This window comes from Moesziomyces antarcticus (assembly GCF_000747765.1).
Source record: "Moesziomyces antarcticus DNA, scaffold: scaffold_v10075, strain JCM 10317, whole genome shotgun sequence".
Taxonomy (NCBI): domain Eukaryota; kingdom Fungi; phylum Basidiomycota; class Ustilaginomycetes; order Ustilaginales; family Ustilaginaceae; genus Moesziomyces; species Moesziomyces antarcticus.
In genome coordinates, this window is record NW_014638935.1 from 1 (window position 1) to 12,988 (window position 12,988).

General features: G+C 60.8%; 6 protein-coding genes across 6 annotated transcripts; 4 read left to right on the plus strand and 2 right to left on the minus strand.

The window, feature by feature from the left end:
• Positions 1–219: 219 nt before the first annotated feature.
• Positions 220–3,244, minus strand: PAN0_075d6611 (methyltransferase; the record flags this gene model as incomplete). The annotated part of the gene is made up of 4 exons (XM_014797945.1): positions 220–1,381; positions 1,587–2,323; positions 2,726–3,044; positions 3,153–3,244. 4 exons carry the CDS (start codon positions 3,242–3,244, stop codon positions 220–222), a joined length of 2,310 nt encoding a protein of 769 aa, XP_014653431.1.
• A 326-nt stretch (positions 3,245–3,570) lies between these two features.
• Positions 3,571–4,829, plus strand: PAN0_075c6612 (cytidylate kinase; the record flags this gene model as incomplete). The annotated part of the gene is made up of 3 exons (XM_014797946.1): positions 3,571–3,839; positions 3,920–4,584; positions 4,678–4,829. 3 exons carry the CDS (start codon positions 3,571–3,573, stop codon positions 4,827–4,829), a joined length of 1,086 nt encoding a protein of 361 aa, XP_014653432.1.
• Positions 4,830–5,162: 333 nt separating this feature from the next.
• On the plus strand, positions 5,163–6,611 carry PAN0_075c6613 (dynactin subunit; the record flags this gene model as incomplete). The annotated part of the gene is made up of 1 exon (XM_014797947.1): positions 5,163–6,611. One exon carries the CDS (start codon positions 5,163–5,165, stop codon positions 6,609–6,611), a length of 1,449 nt encoding a protein of 482 aa, XP_014653433.1.
• A 581-nt stretch (positions 6,612–7,192) lies between these two features.
• On the plus strand, positions 7,193–8,743 carry PAN0_075c6614 (NCS cytosine-purine permease; the record flags this gene model as incomplete). The annotated part of the gene is made up of 1 exon (XM_014797948.1): positions 7,193–8,743. The coding sequence occupies one exon, from the start codon at positions 7,193–7,195 to the stop codon at positions 8,741–8,743; it is 1,551 nt and encodes a 516-aa protein (XP_014653434.1).
• A 152-nt stretch (positions 8,744–8,895) lies between these two features.
• Positions 8,896–9,918, minus strand: PAN0_075d6615 (dolichyl-diphosphooligosaccharide-protein glycotransferase; the record flags this gene model as incomplete). Its single annotated transcript, XM_014797949.1, has 1 exon — positions 8,896–9,918. The coding sequence occupies one exon, from the start codon at positions 9,916–9,918 to the stop codon at positions 8,896–8,898; it is 1,023 nt and encodes a 340-aa protein (XP_014653435.1).
• Positions 9,919–10,295: 377 nt separating this feature from the next.
• Positions 10,296–12,920, plus strand: PAN0_075c6616 (WD-repeat protein; the record flags this gene model as incomplete). The annotated part of the gene is made up of 1 exon (XM_014797950.1): positions 10,296–12,920. One exon carries the CDS (start codon positions 10,296–10,298, stop codon positions 12,918–12,920), a length of 2,625 nt encoding a protein of 874 aa, XP_014653436.1.
• Positions 12,921–12,988: the final 68 nt, after the last annotated feature.

The window sequence follows — 12,988 nt, forward strand, 5'->3', positions numbered from 1 at the left end:
CACACACACACACACACACACACACGACGCTAGGCGACGATACCCACGACGCATCCCGTAGGCCTTCTCAGCTCTCTTACGCACCAAAAGCAAGGTTGGAAGTTTCTTTCTCGTCACGCACGGTTGCTACTTGTCGTCCCGCGTTTCTCACGTCGTCGCATGGCGTTTGGTGTTTGAATCCCATTTATTTCTGGCAAAACCGTATGCGGCGGCTTGTGTTTACGAGTGAAGCAGCTGAAACTTGGCTTGGAGCCAGTTGCGATACATCTGCTTGCGCTCCTTTCGGTTGACGATGAGTCTGCGATCAATAGCCATCTGCACCGTTTCGAAATCGTACTTTTCCCCAGCTCGCGCGCTGCCGGCAGTGGATTCATCGACCTGCTGAACTTCCTTATTGTCCTGGGTGGTGGTGGTTGTGGTGGATTGGGGACGGGCGTTGAAGATTGCAAAGAGTTCCTGGGGTTCGAAAAAGTAGACGCGCGTACCGTCGCCACGCAGGTAAAAGTTGTCCTGCAACATGCGACGTTTCTTGAAGCGAAGCTGGGGCAGATCGTACCGTCCATAGTCACGGAACAGCACGATACCATCCGGCTTGAGAAGTTTGCGGATATTGCTAATCGCCTGGCGCCATTCTCGAGGATGCAGTGCGGAAAAGACAAAGATCAACACCACCACATCCACGCTCTCCTCCTCCAAACCGGTGGGTAGGGCTGTGGAAGAGCTGAGATCCCATACGGATGCATGACACTTTGCACCCGCAGGAGCCGAGCTGCAGAGCGGATTGGATCGTACAACACCCACCGCCTCTGCGCTGTAATCGCATGCGTGGATGGTGAGTTTTGGATTTTTGTTGATCTCCAGCAATGGAAACACAGTGTTGCCCGCACCACATCCGACCTCTAGTACGGTCTTGTCACCCGCTGATTCGAGGGTCGTTTCGACGAGTTCGGGAAACTCGAGGTGGAGCCACTTGCGGTCTTTGAAGAAGCGGTTCTCGTGCGCCGAGTAGAACGTGTCCCAATACCCGGCGGGCGCTTGGTGGAATACCTCGGCTTCGTCCAGCGAAAGCTTGGTTTCTGCTTGCTTGGCCAGCGTCGCTGCCACCTGCTCATAGTGCGATGCGGGTGGTGTGACGTGGTCCCACGCATTGTGCGTCCAGATATCGTCGTCCGCCTTGAGCAGACGTGCGCCAAACATGTCCGGCTCGTCCGTGGCATCGTCAGTGCGCGCGGCACGCTCCGCAAGCAATGCCTCGGCTTCAGCAGCGTTCTTGGGTCGAAGCGCACGTGCAAGTGTCGAGCCTGATGTGATCGCTGCCGACGAAGACGTCTGCTTCTTCCGACTCGCACTGTCAGCTGCAGCGGATGCATCAGCAGGGATGCTGGTCAGACGCCACAAATATTGCAAAGAGTCAGCTCATGTCGAGTCCTGCAGCAGCCGCACACGCTTTCCAGTTCCAGCCAAGAGCGAAGGCTCGACGCTCTGCATGCACATGGAGTGGGAAGACTATCCAAGAGCATACAAGCGTGTCTTATTGGAAGGAGGGTATCGTCGGGAAAGAAATGTGCGGGGATCTTGCATCTTACCCTTGTTCCTGCTGAGTCGAAGGGCCTTCGACAGCCTCGATGCCCTTGCGGACGATGGGCTCGAGACCGCTGGGCATGCTGAGTTTGAGCGCCTCCTGCTTGCCGAGCGCCGAGAGCTTCCTCCAGGTCTTCTTGATGATGTCGACGAATTTTTGCTCGGTATACTCCTGGTGCTGACCAGCAAAGAGTTCGAGTTCGTTCTGCAAGAAGACGAGCACGGCAGCGTCCTCGAGCATCTGCGTTCCCATGTCGCCCGACTCCCTGCCTGGGTTGAGCTCGGTCTTGCTCACCCACTTGTGCACCCAGTCGGCCTCGGTCTCGCTGATGCCCGCCTGGGTGAGGAGCTGCTTGGCGCGGTCCGCCTGGATCTTGTACAGGTCGCGCCGCCACTTGAGATAGCCCGCTTTGCCGTCCGGATACGAGGCGCGCGGGGTGAGGAAGCGCTCGAGGTGCTGGCAGCGTGCAGCGACACGAAGCAGATCGCCGGTGCGAGCGACCGCATCGGCATCGGATGGCGACGAGGGCGAGACCGTGGCAGCGAACGCGCGGTACTCGGGAGTCTCGAGTCGAAGACCGATCAGATGCGATGCGAACGACTCCATGCTATCCGCATAGGCCAGCTCGTCCACCTTGTTCTTGGCATCGGCCGCATCGGCGCCGGAAGACGACGAAGACGCAGCGCGCTGTGCGTAGGCGGGATCTTTACGGTGACAGTCGTCGATGACGCTGCGCGCCAGCTGCAATGAGTCCGACATGGCCCCTTGCTCGATGTGGTGAGGTGGTGTGGACGATGTTAAGAAGCCTCCTTCTCCGCATCAGCGAAAAAGACGGAATCAAAATCGTCGCCGACGGAAAATCTCACTCTGCAGCTGCACTACTGTGGCCCGGCTGGACCCTGAAGATAAGACGACTCGCATCACAGCATAGTATACAACGACTCAAGCTCGAATCAGCTGCCTTCGATTGGACACCGCCCCGGCATCCATCTAAGGCTCGAGTAGCTGTACAGTGGGGTAGCTTTCGAGCATCTGAGATCGACACGCTGTGGCACCAATGCGGCTCGCAAGTACGAAGACGTGGCACGGACAAATCGGGATTTGAGATTGAAGGCGACAGACAGCACACTAGCCTGGACCGACCTTGGGGATGTCGTGGTGCTCCGAGAGCGATCCCAGATACTTGTTGAACGCTTCCACCTTTTCCTTGTGCGAGGTGCGTGCCTCTTTGGCGATGCGCTGCTGCATGCGTTGGCGCCGCACTTCCTCAAACCTGCGCTCCGCCTCGGTCATTCGGCGGCTGCTGGGAGCGGGGCCAGTTTCGGTTGGATCTTGCAGGTCCGATCCTTCGTCTCCGTCTCGGCTGTGTTTGCCGTCATCGTGAGCCTTGCTTTTGGAGGAAGAGGCGGACTGTGAAGCGTGCTTGGCATCGTGCGACAGGGACGACTTGACCTTTTTCTTCCTGCGAGGTGCGCGACAAGTGCACAAGAGGCGACGACAGCCAGAATGCCGTTACAGTGGAGTCAGTACGTCAATCTCATACTGTCAACTTGAGTGTGTTGCTACCTACTTCTTCTTGTCCTTCTTGCCGTCGTCGCCCTTGAGCTTGAGCGAGCCGCCCGGCTTGAAGGCGTACGCCGACGACGACCCGGCAGACGACATCCTTGAGGCCGACGTTGCGCGGAGCACTGGTGACTGCGCAGTCGAGGCTGTGACAAGGCGCGGGGGTGGAAGAGTGACGACAACAAAGACGAGGACCGCCCCGAGATGCAAGTTCCGCATCAGGTGGAGGTAACAGGTCAATTTTCTCGTACGAGACTGGTGAATGGCAGGGTGCCTCGGTCATGCGCATCTTTTGGTGCAGCTCGGTCTGTGCCTGTGCCTGTGCCTTTCTCCTATCGCTGTGCGCATGGATGCATTTCTTCCCGCTCCAACACACCCACAACCGGACCTCCTTGCCTTTTCCTTCGAATCTGCAACATCTGCGAATGCTTTCTAGCTCCTCGTCGATCCTCCGTCGTCTGTCCCGCACTGATCGTCTGGCCTCTCCCATCGCCCTCCGAGCCTACTCCACCTCGGGCGCCCGTCCTAAGAAGAACCACCCGAGCCCCATCGGATTTGCGCTGATCGCCATCGCCGCTTTCGGCACGTTTGCTTACGTCTCGCGCTCCCGTCACGACGATCCGCAGAAGCACCTCCGCGAAAAGCGCATCCCACACCCCAATCCGCTCATCCCTCCTCGTTCGCAGGAGCCTCAGTGATTCACACTTTTCTTCCTTCTTCTCCCCCGCCGCCCATCTTCGATATCTCTCCGCGCTTCAACGTCGAAGCCTAGAGAGTCGCATCGCTCCTGCACACTTCGCCCAACATTAACTGGTCAAACACGCTGCTCGGCAGAATGGGCCTGTTCGACAAGCTCAAGCACAAGAAGGACGACCAGGCCACGGCCTCGGCTGGTGCGTCTGGCTCCGCTCCCGCCGCCCCGGAAGCTGCCCCCGCGCCTGCTATCGCGGAGGCGATTGCCAAGGACACGCCGCGCTTCGACTCGTCCAAGGTGACGGTGGTGTTTGTGCTCGGAGGCCCCGGCGCGGGCAAGGGCACGCAGTGTGCTCGCCTCGTCGAGGACTACGGATTTGTGCACCTGAGTGCCGGAGACCTGCTGCGTGCCGAGCAGCAGCGCGAGGGCTCGCAGTACGGCGCCATGATCGCCGAGTACATCAAGGAGGGCAAGATCGTGCCCATGGAGGTCACCGTGGCGCTGCTCTCCAACGCCATCGCCGACGCGCTCGCCAAGCAGGGCGGCGAAGGCAAGGGCCGCTTCCTCGTCGACGGCTTCCCGCGCAAGATGGACCAGGCGATCAAGTTTGACGAATCGGTGTGCCCGTCGCAGTTTGTGCTCTTCCTGCAGTGCTCCGAGGAGGTGATGCTGAGCCGACTGCTCGAGCGCGGGAAGACCAGCGGCCGCACCGACGACAACATCGAGTCGATCAAGAAGCGTTTCCGTAAGTTGCCCGTCTTCAGCCTTCACAACCAGCCGCAGTCACGACTTCCATCGCTGACAATTTGAAAAACACGATGATTTGCCCACCCTGCAGAGACTTTTGTCGAGACGTCGATGCCCGTCGTCGACTACTACCGCAAGCAGGACCGCGTGGTGGAGGTGGACTCGATCAAGCCCGTCGACGAGGTGTACGCCGAGATCAAGCAGGCCATGGACCGCACCTTTGCCAACCACGCTCAGCAGTAGATTCGTCTCCATCCTCACTCCTCACTCCTAGGAAAAGAGATAGGATGCGGATGCCATGCTGAAACCTCTTTGCCTGCTACCAGGATTGCAATGCTAGATTTTCCCACTTGAGCGCAGCGTTGCAGCGTTGTGCGTGAATTTGCGACGCGACTTGAAATGAGGCGAGAAAGAGCAAAAGTCACAGTTTGAGGTGTTGGTGTGGTCCGCGCGCGTGCCACGCATACCCCCCCACTTGCGCGTGCCCGCATCTCGATCCATCATCCACTCCACGACCTCATCGCGCACGCCTCATCCCGCACGCCTCATCCCGCACGCCTCACACAGTAGCGCACCATGTCGCAGCAAGCGGGCGCATCGTCGTCCTCGACGAGCTACACCAAGTACGCCAGCCTGCCGGACGTCGACACCTCGGCGCCCGACGTGTACGAATACGAGGGTCCGAGCCGCACCGACGATGCATCGCAAAGTCGTCGTCATCGATCGCGCAAGCACCGTGCACAGGGCGGTGCGGACGCAGCCGATTCGGACTCGTCCAGCGACGACTCGGAACACAGCGCAGGCCACCGCAAGCACGCGGGCGACGCCAAGGGAGCGGTGAACAGCGAAGACATCGACAGCTCCTCGTTGAAGCGCTCGGATGCAGCGTCCAAATTCACCGGCGCCACCGACCTGGACGCGGACGCAGTCGATTTTTCGGGTCGATTGCGCCACCGAAGCGCACGAAAGAACAGGGCGGCCCGGCCCATCGATGCAGGGGTCGAGACGGCGACGTATGCGCTGGATGATGCGCGTCCAGCTGGTGAACGAGCGCAGGAGTCCGTGGTGGATCGTCTGCGAAGGCTCAGGTTCGAGGCCAGCCAGTTGGAGGAGGAGCTTAAAGCCGAGGGCAGTGGCGCTGCGGGCGCTGACACTGCCAATGGCTCGGTGGAGGTGGACAGCACACAGATGCTCAACCAGCTCAAGCTGCTGCACGACCAGCTGGCCCGACTACCCTCGCCTTCCGACCCAGTCGGTGCTGCAGCTTCATCGCGCGATGCTGACCAGCAGACGTTCCGTGCGCTGCTGGACCAGATCAAGCAGGCGCCCTCGGCCGCATCCGCTACCGATGCCGGTGCAACACCGGCTGCAGGCACTGCGCCGACCAAGACGACGGCCGAGACGCGCAGTGCGGAGGTGGTGCAGCTAGAAGCACGGCTGAGCGAGCTCGAGTCGACGCTGGGCGTGCACGAGGCGCTGCTGGACGAGTCCAAGCCGGTTCCGCGTCCGGTGCTATCGACGCTGTCTCGGCTCGAGCACCAGCTCTCGCTGCTCTCGCAACCGCGCCATCTGGACGCCATCAGCCGCCGCGTCAAGGTGCTCGTCACCGAGATGGACCGCGCCAACGACATGCGTCGCAAACTCACCGACAATGGCGCCGAAGCAGCAGGTGGGGAAGGGGCGTCCAAGACGGCTGCAACGCTCACGCCGGCCGAAATGACAAAGTTGCAGCAGGTGTTTGAGGTGTCGACGCGCATCGAGCCGCTGCTCCCGCTCGTGCCGTCGGTGCTCGAGCGACTGCAGACGCTGGCGGACCTGCATGCGTCGTCGGCACACTTTGGCAGCGTGCTCGACGCGCTCGAGCAGGGCAGGGAGGCAAGGCAGGCTCAGCAGAACGAGCTCGACGAGCTGCTGCACAAGATGGAGGCCAACATGCAACAGAACAGCCACACGATCGAGGCCAACCTCGCCGCGCTGCAGCAGAGGATTGAGGATGTGTCGAGCAGGATGCACAAGCTCCAGTAGACAAGCTGAGACGCAATACCAGCCGACATGCTTGGCCGTTTGCAACGTGGCTTGTGCGCAAGAAAGAGCGGATCGATGGGCTTGCATGAGTGGAATCTCCGCGTTTTTTGCCGATGGGGGCTTGGTTCGGCCCGAGACAGGTGGACACGCCAAACAGAAGCCGAGATGTGGTTGTGCCTGCACTGTGCTCGGCGGCAAAAGGCGGTCCGAGGCGGTCCAAGTGCGCACTCGGGTTTGGCGGCGGCCGACGAGTGCCGCCGGCGTGAGAGCGTGGATCGATATCGGCGAGTGGCACAAGCCCTGACTCGAACGCCGTTGCCGCCCCACGTTCCTTCCACGCGCGGAGCGGTCGCCTTCGAGTCAGACCAAAAAAACGCAGAGACGCAGCGCCAGACCCTGAATTTTGAAATCGGACCTTTCCGGTGTCGCCCATCTCCTACCGCACATTTGGCAGCAAGAGATTTCTTCTTGCTTTCTCGCCACCGGCCAAGTCGTCTCGCCACCACCGTCGTCTCCTCTTCCCCCTTGCCAACTCTTCACACGACGTAGACGTGTCGTATTGGTAGCGCACTCTCGCCGTCATGGCTTCGATTCCAAAGACGGACGTGGAGCAGCCCACGCCGGCAATCGACTTCAAGGACGACTCGACGTCCGAGTCCATCCTGAGCGACTACAAGCGCACCATCGAGCGCCATGTGCTGCTGCGTCGGCTCGACGTGGTGGCGCAAAAGCTCAACCGGTTCTATGTGGAGTCGGTTGGCATTCGGCCACTTGCGCTCTCGGAACGCACGGGCACCGACTGGTGGAGCCCGAGTCTGGTGTGGTTCTCGAGCAACGTCAATGTGCTCTCCTTCTCCGCAGGCACGCTCGTCAAGCTGCTTGAAATGGACATGCGCTCCGCCATGCTCACCACGCTCTTCGTCGGCGCGTTCTGCTCCTTCTTCCCCGCCTACTTTTCGCTCTTTGGCCCCAAACTCGGCATGCGTCAGATGATCCAGTGCCGATACTCGTTTGGCTACTTTGGTGCGAGCATCATCTGCGTGCTCAATGCCGCGACCATGCTTGGGTATTGCATCCTCAACTCGATCGTGGGTGGGCAGACCTTGTCGGCGGTTTCGTCGCGTGCGGATGGGACATCGACCCTCACACCGGATGTGGGGATTGTGGTGGCGGCGGCCATTGCGCTCGTGGTGTCGTTCAGCGGCATCCGCGTGCTGCACATGTTCGAACGCTTCTTCTGGCTGCCCACGCTCATCTGCTTCATGATCCTCATCGGCGAAGCGGGTACGGGACCCAATGCGCTGCATGTGGCGAGCAACGAGCCCAAGGCGACGGCACAGTCGATCCTCGGCTTTGCAGCCATCATTGCAGGGTTTGTCATCTCTTACTCGGCACTCGTCTCGGACGTTTCGCACTACCTCCGACCGGATGTTTCGCCGCACAAGCTCTTCTGGTCGGTCTACTGCGGCTTCTTCCTGTCGTGCGTGCCGTTCATCATGATCGGTGCGGCCTTTGCGTGCTCTTCGTACGACAATGACGAGTGGTCCACCGCACTCGGTGTGTCGTCGGGTCGATTCTTCCAGCTCATCCTTGCGGGCAATCTGGGCAACTTTGGTCGCTTCCTCGTGGTGCTGCTTGCGCTGTCCGTGTGCGGCAACATCTCGGCAACCATCTACAGCATCGGACTCAACTTCCAGACCATGCTGCCCTTTCTCGGACCCGTGCCGCGATTCGTATGGCCGCTCCTGGCAACGGCCATCTTTTTGCCGCTCGCCATCGTGGGGCACGACAAGTTCTACGAAACGCTCACCGACTTTACGAGCGTGCTCGGGTACTGGGCGAGCTTGTATGTGGGCGTCGTGTTTGCGGACCACGTGCTGGTAAGGAGGAGGGACTATGCGTCGTACGACGTCAAACACTGGAATCAGTGGAACAAGCTTCCGCCTGGATTGGCGGCTCTGGGTGCATGTGCCATCTCGCTGGCAGTGGTGGTGCCCAGCATCGACCAGGTGTGGTTCCATGGTCCGATTGCAAAGCGCGCGGGCGATCTCGGATTCGAGACCGGTCTGGCGGCAAGCATCGTGCTGTATGTGCCGCTGCGCATGCTCGAGAAGAAGGTGTTTGGCAGGTAGAATTCCCCATCCTCCACTCTCGGATAGATTCATTTTCAATGTCCCTTGCTTCCGTTTTGCTCTCAATGTCACCGATCCACACATTGTTGCCATGGTCTGATGCGGACGAGGAATCGTTCGTTCCCAACCTCTCTATCGGTACAATCGCTGTGTTAAAAGAAGAGGCGGAAGGGGTAGCTGGGGTTTTTGGTGCGGAAGATGTAGAAGAGCAGGCTGAAGGTGGCGAGGAAGATGGCGCTCCACACATACACGCCTGCGCGCTGCCTTGTGGGATCCCTCTGGGCAGGCACGAGCACGGTGAGCGCAATAAAGCTGAATGCAAGGAGCGCGTAGATGGCCGCCACGATCTGCGTCTCGACGCCGTACTGCGACTGAAATCCAGCAGCAAAGTACTCGGGCTTGCCTCCCTGGCCCATGGCGACGTAGGGTGCGCCGCGGATCGAGTTCCACATGTGACCGGACGTAAAGAGGATCATGGAGCCAAGGCAGAGCAGCATCCAGATGGGCTTGGACGACTTGAACAGCACCGGCACGTACGGCGCCAGGAAGAAGATCGCTCCCACCAGCGTAATCACGCCCGTGATGGACGCCGTGACGAGTTTGGTGTTGACGGGCTGCTTGAACTTGAACTTGGTGTTCATGAGCGAGTTGATGTGATCCGCCACGTCCTTGGCTGCAAAGCCGCGCTCGTTGAAGTCAAACGACACGTGGTCCGGCACGGCGTTGGTGTTGGAGGGCGCGGGGAAGGTGTAGAGCACGGGCGCATGCTGGAGCTGGAACTGCGCAAACACCTGCTGCGCCCTCGAAAACTCGACCTTGACAAAGACGTGCTTGGACTTGACCGCCTTGTCGCGGTTCCACTGCTGCGCCACCTTTTCAAACTCGGGCTGGAACGCCACGCACGGCGGACACTTGATGCCGCCGTTGGTGGTGGTGAGGAGCGCCGAAACGGCAAAGTCGCGCGGAAGCCCGACGATAGAGGCGAACTCCTTGGCATCGACGTCGACAAAGCCCTGGCTGGACGATTGGATGCGGTTGTAGAGGCTCGTCTGGTCCTTGTTGGCGAAGCGCTGCGCCAGGGCGGTGGGAAGCTGGATCCAGGCGAGCGTGCACAAGAGCGCCAGGAGACCCAGCTTGGCCACACTCGCCATGCTTGGGCGTGATCCGACTCTCATCTCGACGATTTCTGCTTGTCCGAGAGGTGCAAGGGTGGGAGATGGTTGCCGGTTGGGAAGGAGCAGCTGCTGCTCGCCGGCACCTTCGACGCTGTCTTCCTGCAGCGCGTCCGTGCGGAGCTGCTTCCTTACGCCGCCTTCTTCTCGCGCGGATGAGACATCCACGTTGGCATTTTTGGGTCCGATTTTTGGGCATCAATTTCGGCCTCGCTTTTTTTGACATTTCCGGCCAGTCGCCAAGGAGAGCCAAAGCATCGCCGCGCCACAGGGTCCGCTCGCTTGGCAGCACCGACAAAGTGGAGTTGGGAGGAAGCATCGTCCGTCCTCCATCACCTTGCCTACCCGCCTTGCCCTATACCGCTCGGCCTACGCACACGATGCCGCCACCAGACGACGCTGCAACAGACGCAGACCAGAACGGCACTGGGCGTGCTGCCACTGCCATGCCTCTGCACCCGCCCACGCAGATCACAATCACTGCTGCTCACGACTCGAGCTCGTCGCGGCCATCCTCATATCCCTCGTCGGAGCCGGCGCTGCCCTCGCCCGCTCCGCTCACACCACGTGCATCTGCCTTCCGGCTGCCAGAGCCAGGCTCTTCGAATGCCACTCATCATCAGGCCACGCCGACCGGCTCATTCACCGCACCCACATCACCTACCGCGGCAAGTGCCATGTTCCGCACCAACACCATCGGTGCCACCGCAGACCCTGCCATCGCCGCCGGTCATCTGGCCCTCGATCGATCCGTCAGCGCGCAGCCGGATCTCGGAGGCGGCGACGGACTCGGCATCTCCGCCCTACTCTCCGCCGCCGCGTCAGGCGCAGCCACCAACGGCACCGCAACCGCAACTGCCAACGCTTCCACCGCTGCCGCCTCCGCCTCGGGCGGAACCAAGGAGACGTGGAAGCGGCGCAAGCAGGTGCTGCTCGCCGACGCCAAGGACCACACCGTCGCCGATCTGCAGCTGCATGGCCTGCGTCCACCGCCTTATAGCTACCACCCTCACTACCAGAACTCGTCGATCCTCGGCCAGACGGTCGGTCAGCTCACCGCGCACACCGCCAGCACGAGCACGAGCACGAGCACGAGCGCATCGCGCGATACCAACCACGCCACATACGCCTCGTCGCGCACCGCCATCCTGCGTCCGGACGACCCGCACGTGCGCAACGACATCATCCGCATGATCGACCAGTGGCTCGCCGACGAGGGCTTCGGCGCCACACGCCAGCTGCTCATGGAAGAGGCGGGCATCAAGCGGCGCGAGCGCGAGGAAGCTGGCCTGGACGCACGCAAGCTGCGCGGCCACATCCTCGAAGGCGACTGGCCCGAGGTGGACAAGCTGCTGCAGAAACCGCTCGTCAAGAATCACAAGGCGTTTCTGTACGCCGTGTACAAGCAGCAGTTTCTGGAACACATCGAGCACCGCGAGTTCCAAAAGGGCTTCACCTTCCTCAACAAGCGCCTCAAGCCGCTCGAACACTACCAGCCGCATCCGTCCGAGTTTCGAGATCTCTGCTACCTCCTCTCCGCCAAGGCCGTCACCGACGCACCGTCGTTTGCTGCCTGGGAGGGCATCCAGCCCGCCAGGGAGAAGCTCGTCATGGAGTTCGCAGCCATGCTCGAGCAGGACTGGCTCGAAAAGGAGGCCGGGCTTCCCGGCTCGGGCTCCGCGGGTGGCGGCGTTTCGGCTGCTAACGCCGTCCGTGCCGGCAGCGAGACATCCGACCTGCTCGACGATGCCATGCTCGCCGACGGAAGTGCCGCCCCTAGTGGGTCCAAGGCCTCGACTAGCGGCTACACTTATGTGCCGCCACATCGCCTGCTCACCATGCTCCATCAGGCCGTGGCGTACCAAGTCGAGTTTGCGCGCTACCACCCCAAGAAGGCGCCTGTCATCTCGGGCTTGCTGCACGACTATACTGGCTTCATCGTGCCCAATGCTGTGGCGCACACCATGCGCGGCCACCGCAAGAACGTCAAGAGCGTGCGCTTCGTCGGCGAAGAAGGGCGCAAGATCGTCAGTGGCAGTAGCGACAATACGGTGCGGCTGTGGAATGCCAACACGGGGCGGTGCGAGGGCGTGTTGCAGGGGCATCGTAGTCGCGTGTGGGATGTCGACTCTACACGCACAGGCGGCCACGTTGCGTCGGCATCGGGCGATTCGACGGTCAAGGTGTGGGATGTAGAGAGTGGTCAGTGCCGTACGACGCTGCGTGCAGGCGTGGGCGATGTGTACAGCTGTCGCTTCCATCCCGACGAGCGCCACATTGTTTCGGCGGGCTACGACAAGCTCGTGCGCATGTACGACGTCGAGACCGGCTCGATCGTCAAGACGTTTACCGGCCACCAGCTCGGCGTGTCTTCGGCGATCTTCAATCCGCTTGGCAACCTGATTGTTACCGCGTCCAAGGATACGACGATCCGGTTCTGGGATGTGGTGTCGGGGCTGTGCATTCGCACCATCACGGGGCATCTGGGCGAGGTGACGTCGGTGGAGATCAACGAAACCGGCTCGCTTCTGCTCAGTTCGTCCAAGGATAACTCGAACCGGCTGTGGGATCTGCGCATGCTGAGGCCGTTGAAGAGGTTCAAGGGCCACCAGAATACCAGCAAGAACTTTATCCGGTCTAGCTTCGCGCATACCTCGTTGCTCGTCGGTGGATCCGAGGACGGCTTGATCTACATGTGGGATCAGGAGAGTTCCGAGGTGCTGCAGACGCTCGAGGGACATGGACGCGATACGCTCCATGCACCTGCACGTGCGGGGCTGGGTGGACATACTGCCAGTGGTGCGGCTACAGCAACATCGGTGGTGTCGGACCTCACTTCGCTCTCGACCAACAACAATGTGGCTTACGGCGCGGTGTGGAACAAGGCGCAGAGCCTACTGGCATCCTGCGGCGACGATGGAACGGTCAAGACGTGGATCTGGGACGAAGGCAGGGATCTCGAAGCCAATGCCGACCTTGCCAGACGTTCCAACGATGATTCGTGAAAATCTTATATGAAGCCCACCCACGGGGAGGCATGACGATACAAATACAAGTGCTGCGTGTGTGTGTG